The sequence below is a fragment of the Phascolarctos cinereus genome, unplaced genomic scaffold (assembly GCF_003287225.1).
Source record: "Phascolarctos cinereus isolate Bilbo 61053 unplaced genomic scaffold, phaCin_HiC Scaffold_5;HRSCAF=322, whole genome shotgun sequence".
NCBI lineage: Eukaryota > Metazoa > Chordata > Mammalia > Diprotodontia > Phascolarctidae > Phascolarctos > Phascolarctos cinereus.
In genome coordinates this window covers 195,051,622-195,068,479 of record NW_027555958.1, presented here as the reverse complement: position 1 = coordinate 195,068,479, position 16,858 = coordinate 195,051,622, and the positions used below count along the sequence as shown (strand labels likewise).

At 41.1% G+C, this 16,858-nt stretch overlaps 1 protein-coding gene and 1 long non-coding RNA gene across 2 annotated transcripts; one reads left to right on the top strand and one right to left on the bottom strand.

Annotated features, from left to right (window-relative positions):
* Positions 1-4,469: 4,469 nt before the first annotated feature.
* On the bottom strand, positions 4,470-8,599 carry EEF1A1 (eukaryotic translation elongation factor 1 alpha 1). The gene is made up of 8 exons (XM_021000153.2): positions 8,512-8,599; positions 7,045-7,222; positions 6,432-6,611; positions 5,923-6,219; positions 5,681-5,831; positions 5,314-5,570; positions 4,978-5,212; positions 4,470-4,875 (listed from the first exon to the last, which is right to left on the bottom strand). The coding sequence occupies exons 2-8, from the start codon at positions 7,186-7,188 to the stop codon at positions 4,751-4,753; spliced, it is 1,389 nt and encodes a 462-aa protein (XP_020855812.1). The 5' UTR covers positions 7,189-7,222; positions 8,512-8,599; the 3' UTR covers positions 4,470-4,750.
* On the top strand, positions 7,910-9,896 carry LOC144457574 (uncharacterized). The gene is made up of 2 exons (XR_013486999.1): positions 7,910-8,360; positions 9,478-9,896. It is a non-coding gene; the product is annotated as an uncharacterized LOC144457574 (long non-coding RNA).
* Positions 9,897-16,858: the final 6,962 nt, after the last annotated feature.

Below are 16,858 nucleotides of genomic sequence, written 5' to 3'. Positions count from 1 at the left end.
GCTAACTGGGTGAATTATACTTTCATGTACATTCCTTCTTGCTGAGCATCATTTACGCTACTTGTTCTAGTACCACACTTCCTGGTTCTTATTTTCCTCAAGTTAAGCAGCTTTCACCTCTAAGTAAATTAATATAACTCTCCAGATATTTCTTACCTAAAATGTACTGGTTATTTTTACTTAAGTGAGCTATACACTATCTTAACTTCCAAAACAGAGGATCAAATCTAAACATTTCAAAGGTTGCTACCATTCCAAGGAAATACATTTCACGAACACAAGTTTTGTTGGGTATGTTGTCCTAGGACTGTTGGTTGATGAAAAAACAAAGACTTATGATTAAATATGGAGAAGAAAATGCTAAACTGAAAGGTCTTCACATATAACTGACACTCTTAACTGCTGTCTTAACTGGGAGCACAAGACGGGACTTAATTTTAAAATTCTTTGCTAATATACAAGATAACCTAATGAAGTTATCACTTTTCCTAACATATAAAGAGATTATGAACTGGGAATGCATGACTGCCTTAAGTTATATTTGACTAGGTAAGACTTTCTAACCTGTCAGCATGTTTAAATGCAGAGTAAGGTATGCTCCCACTTTACTACATAAATTTGTTGGGGAGTTCCAGATCTAACTGGTACAAAGAACTCCTGGTGAGAAAACTACTACTGATCAGCAACTATACTAAGATTTCATCTTAAAAAATTTAACTGAGGCTCTAAGAGGTTGTGACTTATCCAGCTCCACACACATTGTTATGTCAGAAACCGATCCTGAACTTGGCTGGTAATGGCTCTTCCACTATAATGCTCTATCCACTAAGTCAGGGTAGCTTATGGCAAAGCTAAATTTAAATACATATATGCAAACATAAATCCGGGTATGACCATTTATGTTACACAAAATTTCACCTCAGATTATCCCAATGGTTTAAAATGGCTTTAGTCATATATACTAGGTTCCTTCCAGCTCTAAATGGGTGATCCTGTAAGTCAAATCATGACTCACATTTGTCTAACACTATTCAATATCTATCCCCTCAGTTAATGGTTTGTCTCCCAAGTAACCAGTTCAGCTAGACAAACGGTTTTTCTTCATCATCCAAAACTATTAAATTCAGAGCAGGGCTGTATATGGAAAAGGACTTTGAAAATTAATAGAGAACAACTGCATCATTTGTAATCAATCTTACCATGTTACCGCTAAGGTTATACATATTTCAAATTGAACCATGTAATTTCAGCAAAATGTGTTATCACATGAAATTTCTTGTAAAATGGTTAGTTAGGGAGTAGGGTATTTTGGTCATTCTTACCACATGCATAGATGTACAGATTACTATCTCAAAGTATTTAAATATAATTCATACAAACTATGCTGAATAAAATTTAATCTTTAACAAAGCAAAAGGTATTTTATGATTTTACAGTGCCTTGGTCATTGACATTTTCAAATTCTATCAAGAGGTAAGAGTCTGGGTTGTGTTCTGATTTTGACATACCTTTTAAATATTTTCCAGAATAAACCTGACATCAGATCACCTCTTCATGAAGTTTCAGTAACTTTTTTTCCAATTTTACTTAGGTTTGACCTTTTAACCTTCATGGATTAATCTGGACTTATTTTTTCAATTTTCTGGTTGCATTTTACTATATGGTACCATACCCTTATTTTTTTTTCCTTATCTCAGACCTGTTACTGGTACTTTACTAAGCATTGCTTAATTCCACTTATGGCACTAGGGGTTAAAGAGGTTACTGACCACTTCTCCTTTACCTTGTTGATGTATATAGCAGGAAAGTCAACCTTTCTACTGATAATTAGGCAAATATTTTTCTACTTTAAATATGTCCCATAGAGATGGTACTTTTAGACGGCATGTTAAGTATTAGAGCTGTACAGTACCTAAGTATTGTCCTTAGCCAAATTTTAAGATATTAGGCATCACAAAAATGGGAACCTGATAACGTTCTCTGAATTCCAAATATGACGAATGTAAACAAGAGGAATATTTGAACTATATCAAACTACCAGTTAACCCAGTGATTCATGCTTACAGCTTACTGGCTTAGAAACTAAAAACCTTCCAAATATCAAGAGAAAAACGTACCTTGCAGTAATGGAACCTGGCAATGATTCCTTAGCAATCCTGTGCTTGTGGGAGTTTTATGGCTCTAGTAATCTAATGAATATTGAGTACCCATTCTATTGTTCCCAAAGGACAATTTAAGAATAAGACAGGTCATTTCCCAGTTCTTACATATTACAATTATTTGAAGACGGCCATTTTCCCAAATCTTACTGTTTTAGTCAGCCTATGCTTTCCTTAATAATGATAACACAACACGGGTTAACTACAATATAGAAGCTGGTCAAATTAGTATCAATACTCAATTGTAAAGATCTGTAGGACAATTTAATTGAGTAAAGGAAAAAAAACCATCCAACACAAAGAACCAGGTTATGGTTTCACTTGAATAGCCCAAAGTGATATAGTCATACTTGAAGCCTCTAGAAAACCATTTTGCCTAAGCAGTTTATTTACAGAAGAAAATGCCAGTCAGCCTGGACAAACTTTGAAAGCACCAGTTGCTTCCCGAGAGAATTAAGACACTACATGGTTGAGAAAGCATTAAACTACAAATATGTAGAATCCAGAACAATTGAGAAATTAGTGAGCTACTCACTCCAGCCAACCTTGGCAAGTTATTGGGCATGTTTTAAAAATTAACCTGTCCACATTGTGGTGCCAGTCAAACCTGTACTGGCCACATAAAACCATTAGGGCAAATGACTTATCAAAGAGGAACTCATCCTAAGCAAACTCCATTTGTCCATATATGTGTGGCAACTGAACAATTGAGGGCTGTAAGGGAGGGGAGTTACTAAACCTTGCTCATGTCACATCTAGCCTGGGTCAGATCTTTTAACTAAAAAGAGGTTCCCTAACCACCATAGGTACCATTATACCTCTACTTAACACTAATGTATGACTAATACCTACTGCAAATTAAATACGTTTTCCAGATTAGCTAATTAGCCATGAACAAAAATTTTAAGAAGTTACCCCAAACTGAAGAGACTAAAAGTCTTCAAAAAATTGGCAATTTTGCTTGAATTGGGCCTGGGCTTTTTTGATTTCATATCAAAATAAGAATATACTGCCCCCTAATACAAGTCCTGGCATTTTTCCAATCCAGTTCTAGTAGAAAACTTTAAATGCTACTTCCTAATAAAAATTAAACCAATGGGGTTTTGTCAAACTTCAACACAATTAAAAAACAAGTATTCCTTTTCTGCAAAATAAAAAACCCAAGACAATGCCACTTGCTGTAATTTTGAAAACAGCTTAATTTTACCTTGTGTATTACATTTTTCTGAAGTGCCCCTTTCCCAGCTATATTCCATCTTCTAACATAGCACCTACCATAGGTCCCCCCCCAACAATGCAACATGCACATTCATTTAAATGAAGAAAATTTTAAACCCTTAAAAATATCCACCCAATACACCTAGTAGTGACATTTAAGGGTTTGTTTTGAGGCAGTTTAACAAAGCTGGAAAATTCCAATATATCCATAATGGGGATAGTCATCTTCCAAGGAAGCCATGTTTCCCCATCTATCAGCTTTAGTTCTAAAATTCCAAGTTTTGGTTTAAAAAACAAAAAACTTGAGGTAATTTACTGTAAGAGGTAATGAAACTCCATAGAAAGAATGCTAACTTTGAGTGCTAAAATTAATCTTAGAAGTTGGGAACTCTACTATCATGTACTAACTATATTACACCACATATGAAGAAACAAAGCAGCTAACATGGCAGTTTTCTGCTAGTGGCACACCTGACATTCATTGCTTTAACTTATTTCACTAGATTATCTTCACTACACCCCCTCCCAGATAGCATTACTTCTATTTGGCACAATTTAAAATTTAAGAGGTAATGCTAAACTCCACAGAAATAACTCCCATTTCAGTGTTAGTGAATTTATCTCAAATGGACTATATAAAAATTTCTACAAGACACAATGCCAATTTCCTTAAAAATCCACCTAACCTTACAATTATATACTTTTACCAGATGACTTGCTGGTGTTTAGAGATTGTCTAGCTAGAAAAAGGGAACCAAGCCAAAGGCTTTGGAAGGGCATTATAAAAAAAGTTATTCTATAGCACTTTCCCCCTTAACCTACAAAAAAAACCCAAATATTATTTTCATTAAGAGGCAAAAATACAGCCCTAACAAGTCAGGTTAATACATCTTTATCAGCTTTGCCCAAAGGTGAAACAATTTCAACAAAAATTACAAATTGTTAGGCCAAGTTAACTCACTTGCCCATGTTATTTTTGTGCCCAAAAATTTTAGCTAAGATTCTGTAGCCAATGGATTTGTGCCAGGTTACTTTTAAATGCTTTCCACCCCCACTGAATTCTAATAATGGTTGACCCAAAAAACACACAAGTTTCGCATTAAACTGTTTTAATGGTCTCAAAATTCTGTGACAGATTTTTGGTCAAGTTGTTTCCATTTAAAAATTACTGATTTTAAAAACTAATAACTTAAAACTGCCACGAAACAAATGGTCCACAAAAACATTCCTTTCCTCCTGAAGCTTTTACGATGCATTGTAATCATTAACCAGTCTTTTACTATTAAACTTAAATGGCCAATTGAGACAAACAGTTCTGAGACCGTTCTTCCACCACTGATTAAGACTGGGGTGGCAGGTATTGTACAGAATATTCATTTAGCCTTCTGGGCCTTCTGGGCAGATTTTGTAACCTTGCCAGCTCCAGCAGCCTTCTTGTCAACTGCCTTGATGACGCCAACTGCAACAGTCTGCCTCATATCACGAACAGCAAAACGACCTGCAATTAGTAAACAGGATTCATTAGTTTTTATCCAGCAGGATGCTAAGTTACTCATTGGTGTTTGTGCAACAGGGAACTGTTAAATGTTAAAATACTTACCCAGAGGAGGATAATCAGAGAAGCTCTCCACACACATTGGCTTGCCTGGAACCATGTCAACAATGGCAGCATCACCAGATTTCAGGAATTTAGGGCCATCTTCCAGCTTCTTACCAGAACGACGATCAATCTTCTCCTTCAGTTCAGCAAACTTGCAAGCAATGTGAGCAGTGTGACAATCCAGAACAGGTGCATAGCCAGCACTGATTTGGCCAGGATGATTCAGGATAATGACCTTAAGGAAAAAGAGAAAAATGAACATTAAGGCAAATTAAGCCCTTTTCTATTCCCCCAATAGATCTGGCTATATTGCATCAAAATCTTTAACGTTGATACCTGTGCAGTGAAGCCAGCTGCTTCCATAGGTGGATCATTCTTGCTATCACCAGCCACGTTACCACGGCGGACATCTTTGACAGACACGTTCTTGACATTGAAACCGACGTTATCCCCTGGTAGAGCCTCACTCAAAGCTTCGTGGTGCATTTCAACAGACTTTACTTCAGTTGTAACATTGACTGGGGCAAAGGTGACCACCATGCCTGGTTTTAGAACACCAGTTTCCACTCGGCCAACAGGTACAGTACCAATACCTAGTGAAAGTAAAGTAAAACTCATTTATAAAAGCAGGAAAAAGGCAGGTTTTTTTGCTTTTCACCAAGCACTCCAAGAAATTTAATTACCTAGTCATAAAATTACTTACCGCCAATCTTGTAGACATCTTGGAGGGGTAGACGAAGGGGCTTGTCAGTTGGACGAGTCGGTGGCAGGATGCAATCCAAAGCTTCAAGCAGTGTAGTTCCATTAGCATTGCCATCCTTTCGAGTGACTTTCCATCCCTTGAACCAAGGCATCTGCAAGAGAAATTTAACTTAGTGATTAAAACACTCGGGTGGCTCACTGTATGTTAAATTATTTAAACAAATTACTTATAGTCAAACTCACATTAGAGCTAGGCTCCAGCATGTTGTCACCATTCCAACCTGAAATTGGCACAAAAGCTACTGTGTCAGGGTTGTAGCCAATTTTCTTAATATAGGTACTGACTTCCTTGACAATTTCCTCATATCTCTTCTGGCTGTAGGGGGGCTCGGTGGAATCCATTTTGTTTACACCAACAATCAGTTGTTTTACACCTAGCGTGTATGCCAGAAGGGCATGCTCACGGGTCTGCCCATTCTTTGAGATACCAGCTTCAAATTCACCAACACCAGCAGCAACAATCAAGACAGCACAGTCAGCCTATTAAAACAAGTTGGGAGAATACTAAATAAGTCCTGTAAACACTAAAAGCCCCTTTGTTTAAACCAAAGGCCACTCTTGGTAAATAAGTCTAAAGCCCATTGTTAACGCAACCTCTACAACCCATTGACTAAACAAGCACCTGGTACAGATGCCTAATATCTACCCCTATTCCCACAATATTGTCCCTAGTCATGTTTAATACTACAAACCTGAGATGTGCCTGTAATCATGTTCTTGATAAAGTCTCTGTGTCCTGGAGCATCAATAATGGTCACATAGTACTTGCTGGTCTCAAATTTCCACAGGGAGATATCAATAGTGATACCACGCTCACGTTCAGCCTTCAGCTTATCCAAGACCCAGGCATATTTGAAGGAGCCCTTTCCCATCTGCAAACGAATGAAAGTTCAAGCTCTGTAACTGGAATCAAACAAGTTTCCTGGAAGGAAGCTGGTATGTCATTTCAATTACAGGATAAAAATAATTTGGCCTTACTGACTTTGCTTAAGTAGGTGACAGATTCCTTAGTTAAATCCCACTTCCTATCTGTATCTATGAACTCCTCACTACACTCTCAAAGGTGATAGGGGATCTTCCAAACATCTTTTCAAATCATTTAAGGCATAATTGACACGTCAATAAAAGTACTCCTACATAACTTAATAGTTTATTAACCCATTAAAATTTCCATACAGTAATCAGAACCATGAAAGGTGGAGAGCACCCTTATTTTAATATTTAACAAATCCTTGACTTCATAAAACCATTTGACCACATGAGTCATTATGTCCCAATATCCTTTCCCCTAAAGACTATATATACCTCAGCAGCCTCCTTCTCAAACTTCTCAATGGTTCTCTTATCAATTCCACCACATTTGTAGATGAGGTGGCCAGTAGTGGTGGACTTGCCAGAGTCTACGTGTCCAATGACGACAATGTTAATGTGAGTCTTTTCCTTGCCCATTTTTGTGGAGGTTTAGCGATGGTTTTCACAACACCTGTGCAAAGATTAAAAACTTTTAAGAAAACAGGGTTGTATTAACAGCCAAACAGCAGGCAGCCTATGACCTTTGAAGGAGACATTTGAGCTCCTAAACACTTACGAAAAATTCCAAGCCAGGCTGGCAGCCCCGGCGTGCCAACCCAGGCAGCAGCGGCTCCTGCTCAGGCCTCAATCTCCTCCCACCAGACACACGCGCACCACACTCACACCACACACGGGGCCAATTCCCCGGGCGGCGCCCCTCCCCCAGGCCGCGGCATTGTCTGTTCCGGAGGGGGGCGGGGGCCGGCCTCAGCCCCACGGAGGCTCAGTGCTCGTGGCCAGCCTCGAAGACTACACAGGGAGGGGCAGAAAGGCCCTGGTCCCTTTCTTTGTGCCGGTGACTCACCCGCCCGCCTCAGCCACCGCCGTGTCCTCCATTTTGTACTCCCTCCACCAGGCCCGGGGAGCGGCCATTTTTCAGCTCACGCACCCGTCTGGCCGGACCAGAGGCGGCGGTCCCGGCCCAAACGCCGGCCCTCACCCCTGAGATTCTCTATAACTCGACACCTAAAGGTTATTTTGCCCACCTGCCTCTGATCCCCCCGAGACGTACCTACCCACCCACCCACCCGTCCCCTCCCCCTACCGCCATGCGGCCCCAGACCAGGCCTAGCCTCTCCCCGGCCGTCCGGTCGCCATTCAGCGCGGCCCCGCCGCCGCCGGCGCGCCCCCGCTTGCCGCTCCCCGGCCCCGCCCCTCGAACCGCCGAGGCCGCGCCACATGTGCCACGAAATAGAAGCGGGTAGGCTCTGGAGCTCGCGGCTCCGCTACCGCCTCCCTTCCAACTAGACACACACACTCGATCTCACGGACATTAGACACCGCGCGGGGCAGCGCAGGCCCCCACCCACACATGCTACGGGTACGAGAAGGGTAATCGCCCGATCGCCAACCTGGGTAAACGACAGCTCAGCTTAGTCAGCAATCACTTATACAAGCAAAAACCAAACAAAAGGGAGGTCTGAGGTGTGGAAGACCGTGGGAAATGTGCGCGGGGGGCCGCCCCAGCACGAGGCTAGGCAGCGGGGCCGCAGCTCGTGCAGTCGATCAGGCCCAAGCACGAGGCGTGTCCCGGGAAAATTCCAAGGCTCGTAAGTACTACCTTTTTAGACTACAATTGGGGCAGAAAAGGGAAAGAAAAAAACAGGAGACGGGAAAGGAAAAAGGACTAGATTCAGGGGACGCCGAAAGCTGTAGGCCTCACGCCAGACCAGGCCTGGCGGGCGCAGCGTTCGCTCCTACCTGTGTTCTGGCGGCAAACCCGTTGCGAAAAAGAACGTCTAGGGCGGCAGCGCTACTTATATACTGTCCTCCCCCTCCTCCCTCCGGGAAAGGAGGTGGGGCCAGCCGCGCGTCACCGCTACCCAGCTCCCCCCGCGGTTTAGCCACTAGCTTGGGTTCAACGTGCCCATTCGTCCCCTCCCCCACCAAGCCCCCTCCCGGGGACAGAGGGAAATGTGCGCCCAACCCCACCAGGCGCACGGAAAGACGCGCGCATCCGTCCTTGCCCCGCCCCACCCAATTCTCTGAGCGGAGTGGGTGGCAGGCCGACTCTAGACGAGTCAGCGGTTCTCACTCACAGAGTTTTACGACGATCCCTAGACTTCCCTCTCCGTTCGCACCCGCCCTCTCCCTCCGCCCCCCCACGCGGAGGCGAGTCTTTTTGTATGAATTACTCTCGGGTCTCCAGATTTGGCGTTCCCGGGGAGGGGGAAGAAGAGTCCAGAATCTTCCTCCACCTTAGTGCCTTCTACAGACACTAGCAAATGCAATCGGGCACAACTAGACTAGCGAACACGCATTTCCCTGGCCTTACGTCTCGCTGGGCCCCAGCCAGCTGCCGATGGGGGATGGGGGAGAAAGAAAGGAAAGCTAATCATTCACCCCTGGCCCGCTGCTCTTCGGCGCTGGCACTCACTCAGAAGCCCTCCCCCCTCCTACTCCCCCTCTCTTCTTTACTGGAGGGAGCGGCCACGTGACGCCGGTGTCCCGGGCGGGCAACTCAGCCCCACTGGTTCTGAGGGCTTTCTCCTCCACATACCTCAACGGCGGGGCAACTTTGTGGGCCGGGACCCACATCCACTTATTGGCAACAAAGGGCCTTACCTTCCGCACCCTCGAACCGTTCCCTCTTCACGACCTCCCTAATGGTTAGATAATAAGTGACGAGTTTGCTTTTAAATGTGGGTCTCTTTAACTCTTTCCTAGGCACATCAATCACTGCCGACCCAGCTTCCCACCTCCCCGTCACTATGGTATCCCACAACGGCCAATCTTCTTTACCGGTTCATTGGCCTTGGTTCCTGCGAACCTGGGAAAAGATCCGCGATTTCCCCTAGAATTCTAGTCTGAAAAGCCATCACAGTATGCATCCTTTTGTGATTCACCTTTTCCGGTTTCGACATCCATTTCCTTTCTCCCCCTCCCCTTCAAAAAAAAAATTCAAGGAGAAGATATCTTAAAAGAATGCTTTGAGCTCACTCGATCCTTCCACGTGACTTGCTGCCCAACTTTGGAAGCAGCTGCCTCTCTGTTAACTACACAAAGGTTCCTGGTTTGCTCAGGTTCCTTCCAGCAAGATGCCAGCTATTTACACGAGTTAATTAAAACCACACACCTTCACTTTCTTCCTGTCTCTGGTTATGACCATTTTTGCCTACATTCAGAATTAGGGATGAATGAGGTGGCTTAGATGAGATTTCTCTAATCTCTAAAGTACAGGCTTTTTGAGTAGATGGGGGGAGTAGGGGGAGGGGAAGTGTTTAAAAAATTACAGCCTTATGTTTCTGTTTACAGAATTCTAGTATGTGTGTGTTTATATACATATATGCCCATATTTATACACACATTTTTATTTGTATTACATGTGAAAGTATAAATGTGCTGCCCAACTTTTCATTGATTAAATAGTATTTATTCTTACTAGGCACTGTAGGGGTTTTTTTTAAGTTTAAATCTTTAAAGTTTAAACATTGTTCCAGCTGGGGATTGAGGGAGAAAAGCGTTATAACATTGGGGAAAAATTAAATACTGTATTAAGAGCCTGTTCTGTTCACAACACTGTTGTCATTTAAGTCTGCCATATATTTCACGGGAAAAAAAAGTAACTGGCTAAAGAAAGTTTCATCAGAAAATATGTAGCCTTTTCTATATTGCTCATTTTTCCTCCCCCTTCTTTTTTGTTCTATGCATTGCAGCCCCCACACAACCAAACACATGCCTTTTATTCTGTGTCAGGCACCGATGCATAGCAAATGAAATTTAAAAAAAACAACAACTATGCTCAAAAGCTCATGATTTCTCCTAAATCTTGTTTCATGAAAATGTTGATTGATGATTTGGTGAACTAGATTTTCCTTCCACAATTGTCCATATTTGTGTATATCAGGAAATGAACTTGGTATCTAACTCACTGGACAAAAGAAGTATTTATAAGGTGCTTCAAAAACTTTGAAGCACTATATAAATGTCCATTATTATTGTGGTCCGAGGCCTTCAGGCAAAGTTTAGAGTACTACCTAAAGATTTTGTTATTCTCTGTGCACTCTTCACTGGTAAACAGTTCTTTACATCAGAATTTTGATTTACACAAAATTAAGGATGTTTGCACTAATGAAACCTGGCCAACATAGGAGAAAAGTGGGAGGTTGTAAAGAAATGACAGTGCTAAACAGTGAGATTTTGCTACTTTGAAAGAGTGTGCTGAGCATACCTAAAATCAAAGGAAAATATAATGTAAAGATAAAAATCACAGAAAACTGTAAATATTCATTATAATGATGATGGTTGGTGACAGCTCAAGAGATGTTTAAAATTCTAAACTAAACCAAGTAAACAGGTGTATTTAAATGTGACATTTCAAACAACACATTCTTAAGATTCACTTGAAATAACTGGAATTTGTACATTAATGTTGAATTGTTGTATATTTATAAGTATGCACCTGCAGTTATTCAAACTGCAATTTTCAAACATAAGCAAATCTGAATAAGCACCTTTACCAAATCTCAGTGTTTATTGCTTCAGTTTAGAAATAAAGGCATGCAAGCACTTGTTCACTAGCACCATGCTGGGCATTGTGGAATTCATGGAGAAAACCAATTAACACTTCTACCGAAGCTTAAAAAGTCTCCGCGATCCCAGTAACAACTAATCCTGTTTGAAATGAACGATATTCAAATCTCACCTTTCAGCATCGTCTCAGCAATACTGCTTTGCTCTTTTCACCAAAGTACCTTAAATTAAATGTAATTAAACTAACAAAATGGGCCAATCAATTTTATCCTGTTCAGCTGGCCAGATGCATGGAAAACAGTCCCCAAATATTCCTCATTGATGGAAATTGAGACCTAAACAACAACAAAAAGCAAAATCCTGGACCCAGCTAGTTATTTATCCCAATGTATAAACAGACTTTGATTGGAAAGCCAGTGATTGCACATAGTTTTCCATTTTAAAAGACTCCCTTTTAAAGAGCTTGCTTCATTTAGGTCTTAGAGCAACAAGTTACAAAGAGAAATAAATCTCTGGTTCACATTCAGATGGCCCAAGCCAGCTCAGGCCCAATGAGGCTAGTATGGTGGTGAACACTTACCCTCTGTGCTGAGTAATCTGTAAAAGTTTGTTCTTTTCTGATTTTAATCACAACCGGAGTTCCTCAATAGGGCTGGCTAGGGGTGGGTGTCTGGCTTCGGGGCTTTTTTGGGGGGGGAGGGGAGGGGACTGATCTTTCCCAGGCATACTAAATCAAAAGAGGGTCGAGAAGAATAAAAAGCAGAAAGGATAAACTGAGTTCATCTTCTCTCTCTGGAGGTGAAGACATATGTTTTCTGCACATTTGGGGAGAAGGGGATGATTGTGTAGCAGTCAGGGGTTGGGGAGTGGTACTTTGGTGGGGATGGCTTGAATAATAGTGATGAGTCGGGCCAGGGGAGTTCTAACACCCAGGTACCAAGTTCCTATCTCTTTCCCATTTCTTTGTGCTTTTGCAAAGGAACGGGCTAGGGAGGAGGGGAGGGAGCTAAGTCCAAGAGGTGACTCAAGGACGCTTTTTTTTTCTCCTCCCCTCCCAGTCCCGGAAGGCTGGGGTGGGTGGGGCCCGATTGGGGCCATTTTCCTGCCCCTATAGGGCAGGGTCTCAAAAAGGTGCCTGCGGCTCGCCTGCCGAAGGGGAACACCTGTTTTTCCCTGTAGAGGAAACTCTCTCCAGCCCTTCAGCCTGGGATGTATACAGAGCGCACAGCGGGAGACCCGGGGAGTGGCCTTGATCTACACCAAAAATCCGAAGGAGGTGGTGGCAGGGACCCAGTCCCGGGACTTCCTCAGATCCCAGGGAAGCCGGATCGCCCCCCCTTCCCAATCCTACCCCAGTTACCCCCTCTGGGCCTGAACCCATCCTACGCACTTCCTTCCTTCAGGTTTGGGTCCACGATGTTGGTGAAAATCCAAGACCGGAGACCAGAAGAAACCAGGCCAGATAAAAAACAAACACGTGGCTAAGGGGAGGAGGGGACTTTTGGGCATTACGTCACTGCCACTCCTAATGGATGCCTTCTGAAAGAGTAAAGATATAAATCTTGAGACAAATTCTCCCCCTTCCTTTCTTTTCCTTCCTTCTTTCCCAATGTTATTGGTACATAATCAGTAGCAGCACTTTGGTTTTCTAACACTTTGGAACAGATACAATATGCCCTTAAAGTAGAACATTAAAAATGTTACAATAACAGTGAGGAGAAGCTTAGACCTTGTTTTGGTTACACAGTGACGTATTTTACTTAAATTATTTTTTCCCGGTTCGATCAAAGTAGTGTACTGTTCTGCAAAGATATATAACACTCCAAAATTATCATTAAGCATTCACATAATGACTTTCGCCTACTGGAAATTTCACTTTTTTTGTTGAAGGGCATCACCTTCATCCATAGCTTTTTTATATAATTTATGATCTAGTTCTTCAATATACAATCACTACTCTGCTACTATGTCTAATTTAAAAGTTTTTAAGAAGTAAATTCTGTCTAGCTGCTACTTGGTGTATTTAGCTTGTTCCTTTTCAATTTGAAAATAATCCTTTTTAAAAGTATTCTAGAAACAAAGATACTGTCAAAGCTGGGTTCATGTGTTAGTTTAGCTAAACTGCTTTTTTTCCCTCTCTCTGTTACAAGCTATGATTTTCTGAGAGGAAAGCAGAGAAAAATATATCGGGGAATGAAGGTGATGTAAAAAACAAAAGCTATCAATACAATATTTAACAAGAGCATTCTAGAATACTAACCTATTAATCCTAGGAAACTCAAATTCACTTTGCAACAATTTATATGTAAGGATTCTATGATCCTTTGGGTGGGTGGGTGGGAATCATTGAAAGTAGATGACCAAAGAGATTAGGGTTTTGAAAGAGGATTCTTGAAGACAATAGTGGAGCTCAACAGATTCCTTACTGCATAGATTTGAACAGAGATGTAATGAGGGCCAAAGCTGAGGGGCCCAGAAAAATTTGTCAGTAGGATGGAATGGCACAATTTCATAGTCTTGTCTAGGATATAGGATTGGTCAGTTATAATGCTGGATTTGGATATCAAATAATGTCCCTGCAAGCTCAATAGCATAAAGATCAAAGGTCTCTAAGGCAAATCCTGTTTCCTGAATCCAGAATAGTGATGTAGTTCCAAAGTTTTAACAAAGTGAATTAAAAATAATTCTTTACTTGTCCTTTTCTGTAATATAGACCTATTCTCTTCTCTCAAAGGAAAAGGTGATCAATAACTAATGTTTTTTCAATGCTGTGCCCTTGATCTCATCCCTTCTTTTTCTTCTATCTTTAATATTCCATTGCCTTCTTCCTTTTTACTTCAAACCTCTTCAGATACATCCAACCCCCTTGAAAAACTTGACCCTAGAATTTCTGAGTTGGAAGGGGGTATTAGTGGTTGTGTAAACAACCACTGCTCAAGTTAACTTTCATTTATCCTCCAAACCACTACTTGGGATCTGCTTTCCCTAGGACCAGGCATTAAATGCCCAGGAAATACAAAATCCTAACTACATTTTTTTTCTAGAGCCTTCTCCCTATTGACAAACAGCATGAATATTCTTTCTTCTTCCTTTTGACAGAATTCTAGCAAATGTAGGTTATGGTTCCTGGTACCATTTCTTTATCACCTACTTTCATTCCTCTACCCTTTATAATCTGTTTTTGTCCCCACTACATTTATAAAACTGTTCTCCCAAATATCAACAGGGTAATTAAAGCCAATGGCTTTTTCTTCAATCCTCATTTTTCTTTTTTTTCTTTTTCTTTTTTTTTTTTTGGTGAGGCAATTAGGGTTAAGTGACTTGACCAGAGTCACACAGCTAGTAAGTGTTATGTGTCTGAGGCTGGATTTGAATTCAGGACCTCCTGACTCTAGGGCCAGTGCTGTATCCACTGCTCTACCTAGCTGCCCCCATCCTCATTTTTCTTGGCATCTCATTAGCATTTGACAAAATTAACCATACCCTTGTTGAAAGCCTCTCTTCTCTTGTCATGAGTGACACAGTGCTCTCCTGATTCTTTCTTTTTCCTTTGATGGGTTCTGTTTTTCTCTGCCCCTAAATTTAAATATCCTCCAAAGTTCTATCCTTGACTTCTTTCTTCTACAGCAGAGGGGTCAGATGTCTAGCCAGCAGATCTATAGCCCACAAAGCACTCCAGAATGTGGCCTGAAACCAGATTAAAAAATGATTGGGAAATATTTAACAAAGTAAATTAAAGGTAAGATTAACATGTAGTTTTCTAAATCAATATGCTGTTGCAGAGATCCTTATGTATGGTTTGGTGGCCCACTTTCTCCATGACTTTAACACAGCTGTTCTACATTGCCTTGGTAATCTCATCCACTTCCATGGCTTCAGCTGTTCCCTCTTTTTATGTTTATGTGTGTCTAGTTCTCTTACCAGACTGTGAGCTCCATAAGAGCAAAGACCTTTATCTAAACTTTGTGCCTACTCCAGTGTCTAGCAAAGTGCTTTATACAGAGTAAGCATTTAATAAATGCTTAACAAATTTTTTAAAATGCTCAATAAATAAAATAATTCTAGCTTTACCCTTTCTTTCTAGTTCCAGATCTCACAACTGCCTACTATTTATTTCCACCTGGATGTCGAACAGTGACGCAAACTGAATATGCCCAAAGTTGAACTCATGATTCCATTTACCCTCCAATTCTGAAACCTCAAAGCTAATCTTGACTCTTCTTTTTCTGTCAGTTACCATATCACTCAGTATCTAAGTGCTGACAATTCTAGGACTGCAACATCATTTGCCTTTAAGAAACTGTAAGTTAGAACTAGGAAGGACATTAGATGTCATCTCCAGTCTAGCAGCCTCACTTCACAGTTTGTTGTTCACAACTAGTAAATGGTAGCCTTAGAACTAGAAGCTTACAATCCAGGAATCTTTCTCCATATATCACATTGTTTAGAGGCTCCTTCCTTCTTCTGTTATTTCAAATTAATATTTATTAAGTAGCCTAGTATATGCAGGAACTGAAGATGTTATTCAATCATTTTTTCAGTTATGTGTGACTCTTGGTGACCCCATTTGGACATTTCTTGGCAAAGACACTGGAGTGGTTTGCCATTTCCTTCTCCAGTTCGTTTTACAGATGAGGAAACTGAAGCAAATAGGATTAAGTGACTTGCCCAGGGTCACACAGCTTGTTAAGTGTCTGAGGCCATATTTGAACTCATGAAGATGAGTCTTCCTGACTTAGGCCCACCATTTTATCCACCATGCCACTGAGCTGGAGGTACAAAGTCAAAAATAAAACTGTTCTTGGCCTCAAGGAACATGCATTCTGGAGTAATATAATATGTACACAGATTAAATACCTAGTGATTTGAGGAAGGAATAAAGGCAAGAAGTATGGTGTTTCGTATCAATACTTAGTAAAATTCTTATCTGTCTGATTCTTTAATAAACTCAATTTTATTCTTATTTCCAACCAGATTCTACTCATAGCTTTCCTGAGCTGTGATGATTGCTGTGTACCCCTGCCTGGTTTTACGGGTTTTGGTCCTCTTTCCAATATATACTGCACCTAGTATCCTTCCTGACCCGAGAAACTAATCCAGACCCTTGTTCTTGTTGGATTTTTTACCCCCACTTGTCCTTTCACACTCTGGTTTAATAATAACAGTAACATCTGACATTTACATAGTTTAAGCTTTACAAAGTATATGTTTACTTCCAATCCTCAAAATTCTATGATGTAAGCAGTGCTGATATCTTCATTTTAAAACTGAGACTTTAGAGAGATAAAGTGATTTACTTAGGATTATATAGCTACTATTAAGTGTCAGATACAGGATTTCAACTCATGCCTTCCAGTCTCCAAGCCCAGCAGGCTTCTACTATACCTGGTAACCTCAGCACAATTGTTTTCCTCAGATTCCCAGGTTTTGATCCTATCTAGAAACCACTCTGCTTAGTCTTTCTAGAACCACATGCTTAATGCTTTATATTATCATATAAAAGACAAGTAATTAATAAAGATTCTGTAAATTAGGGATGTGCATATTACTGGTGTAACTTTGGACAAGTCACTTC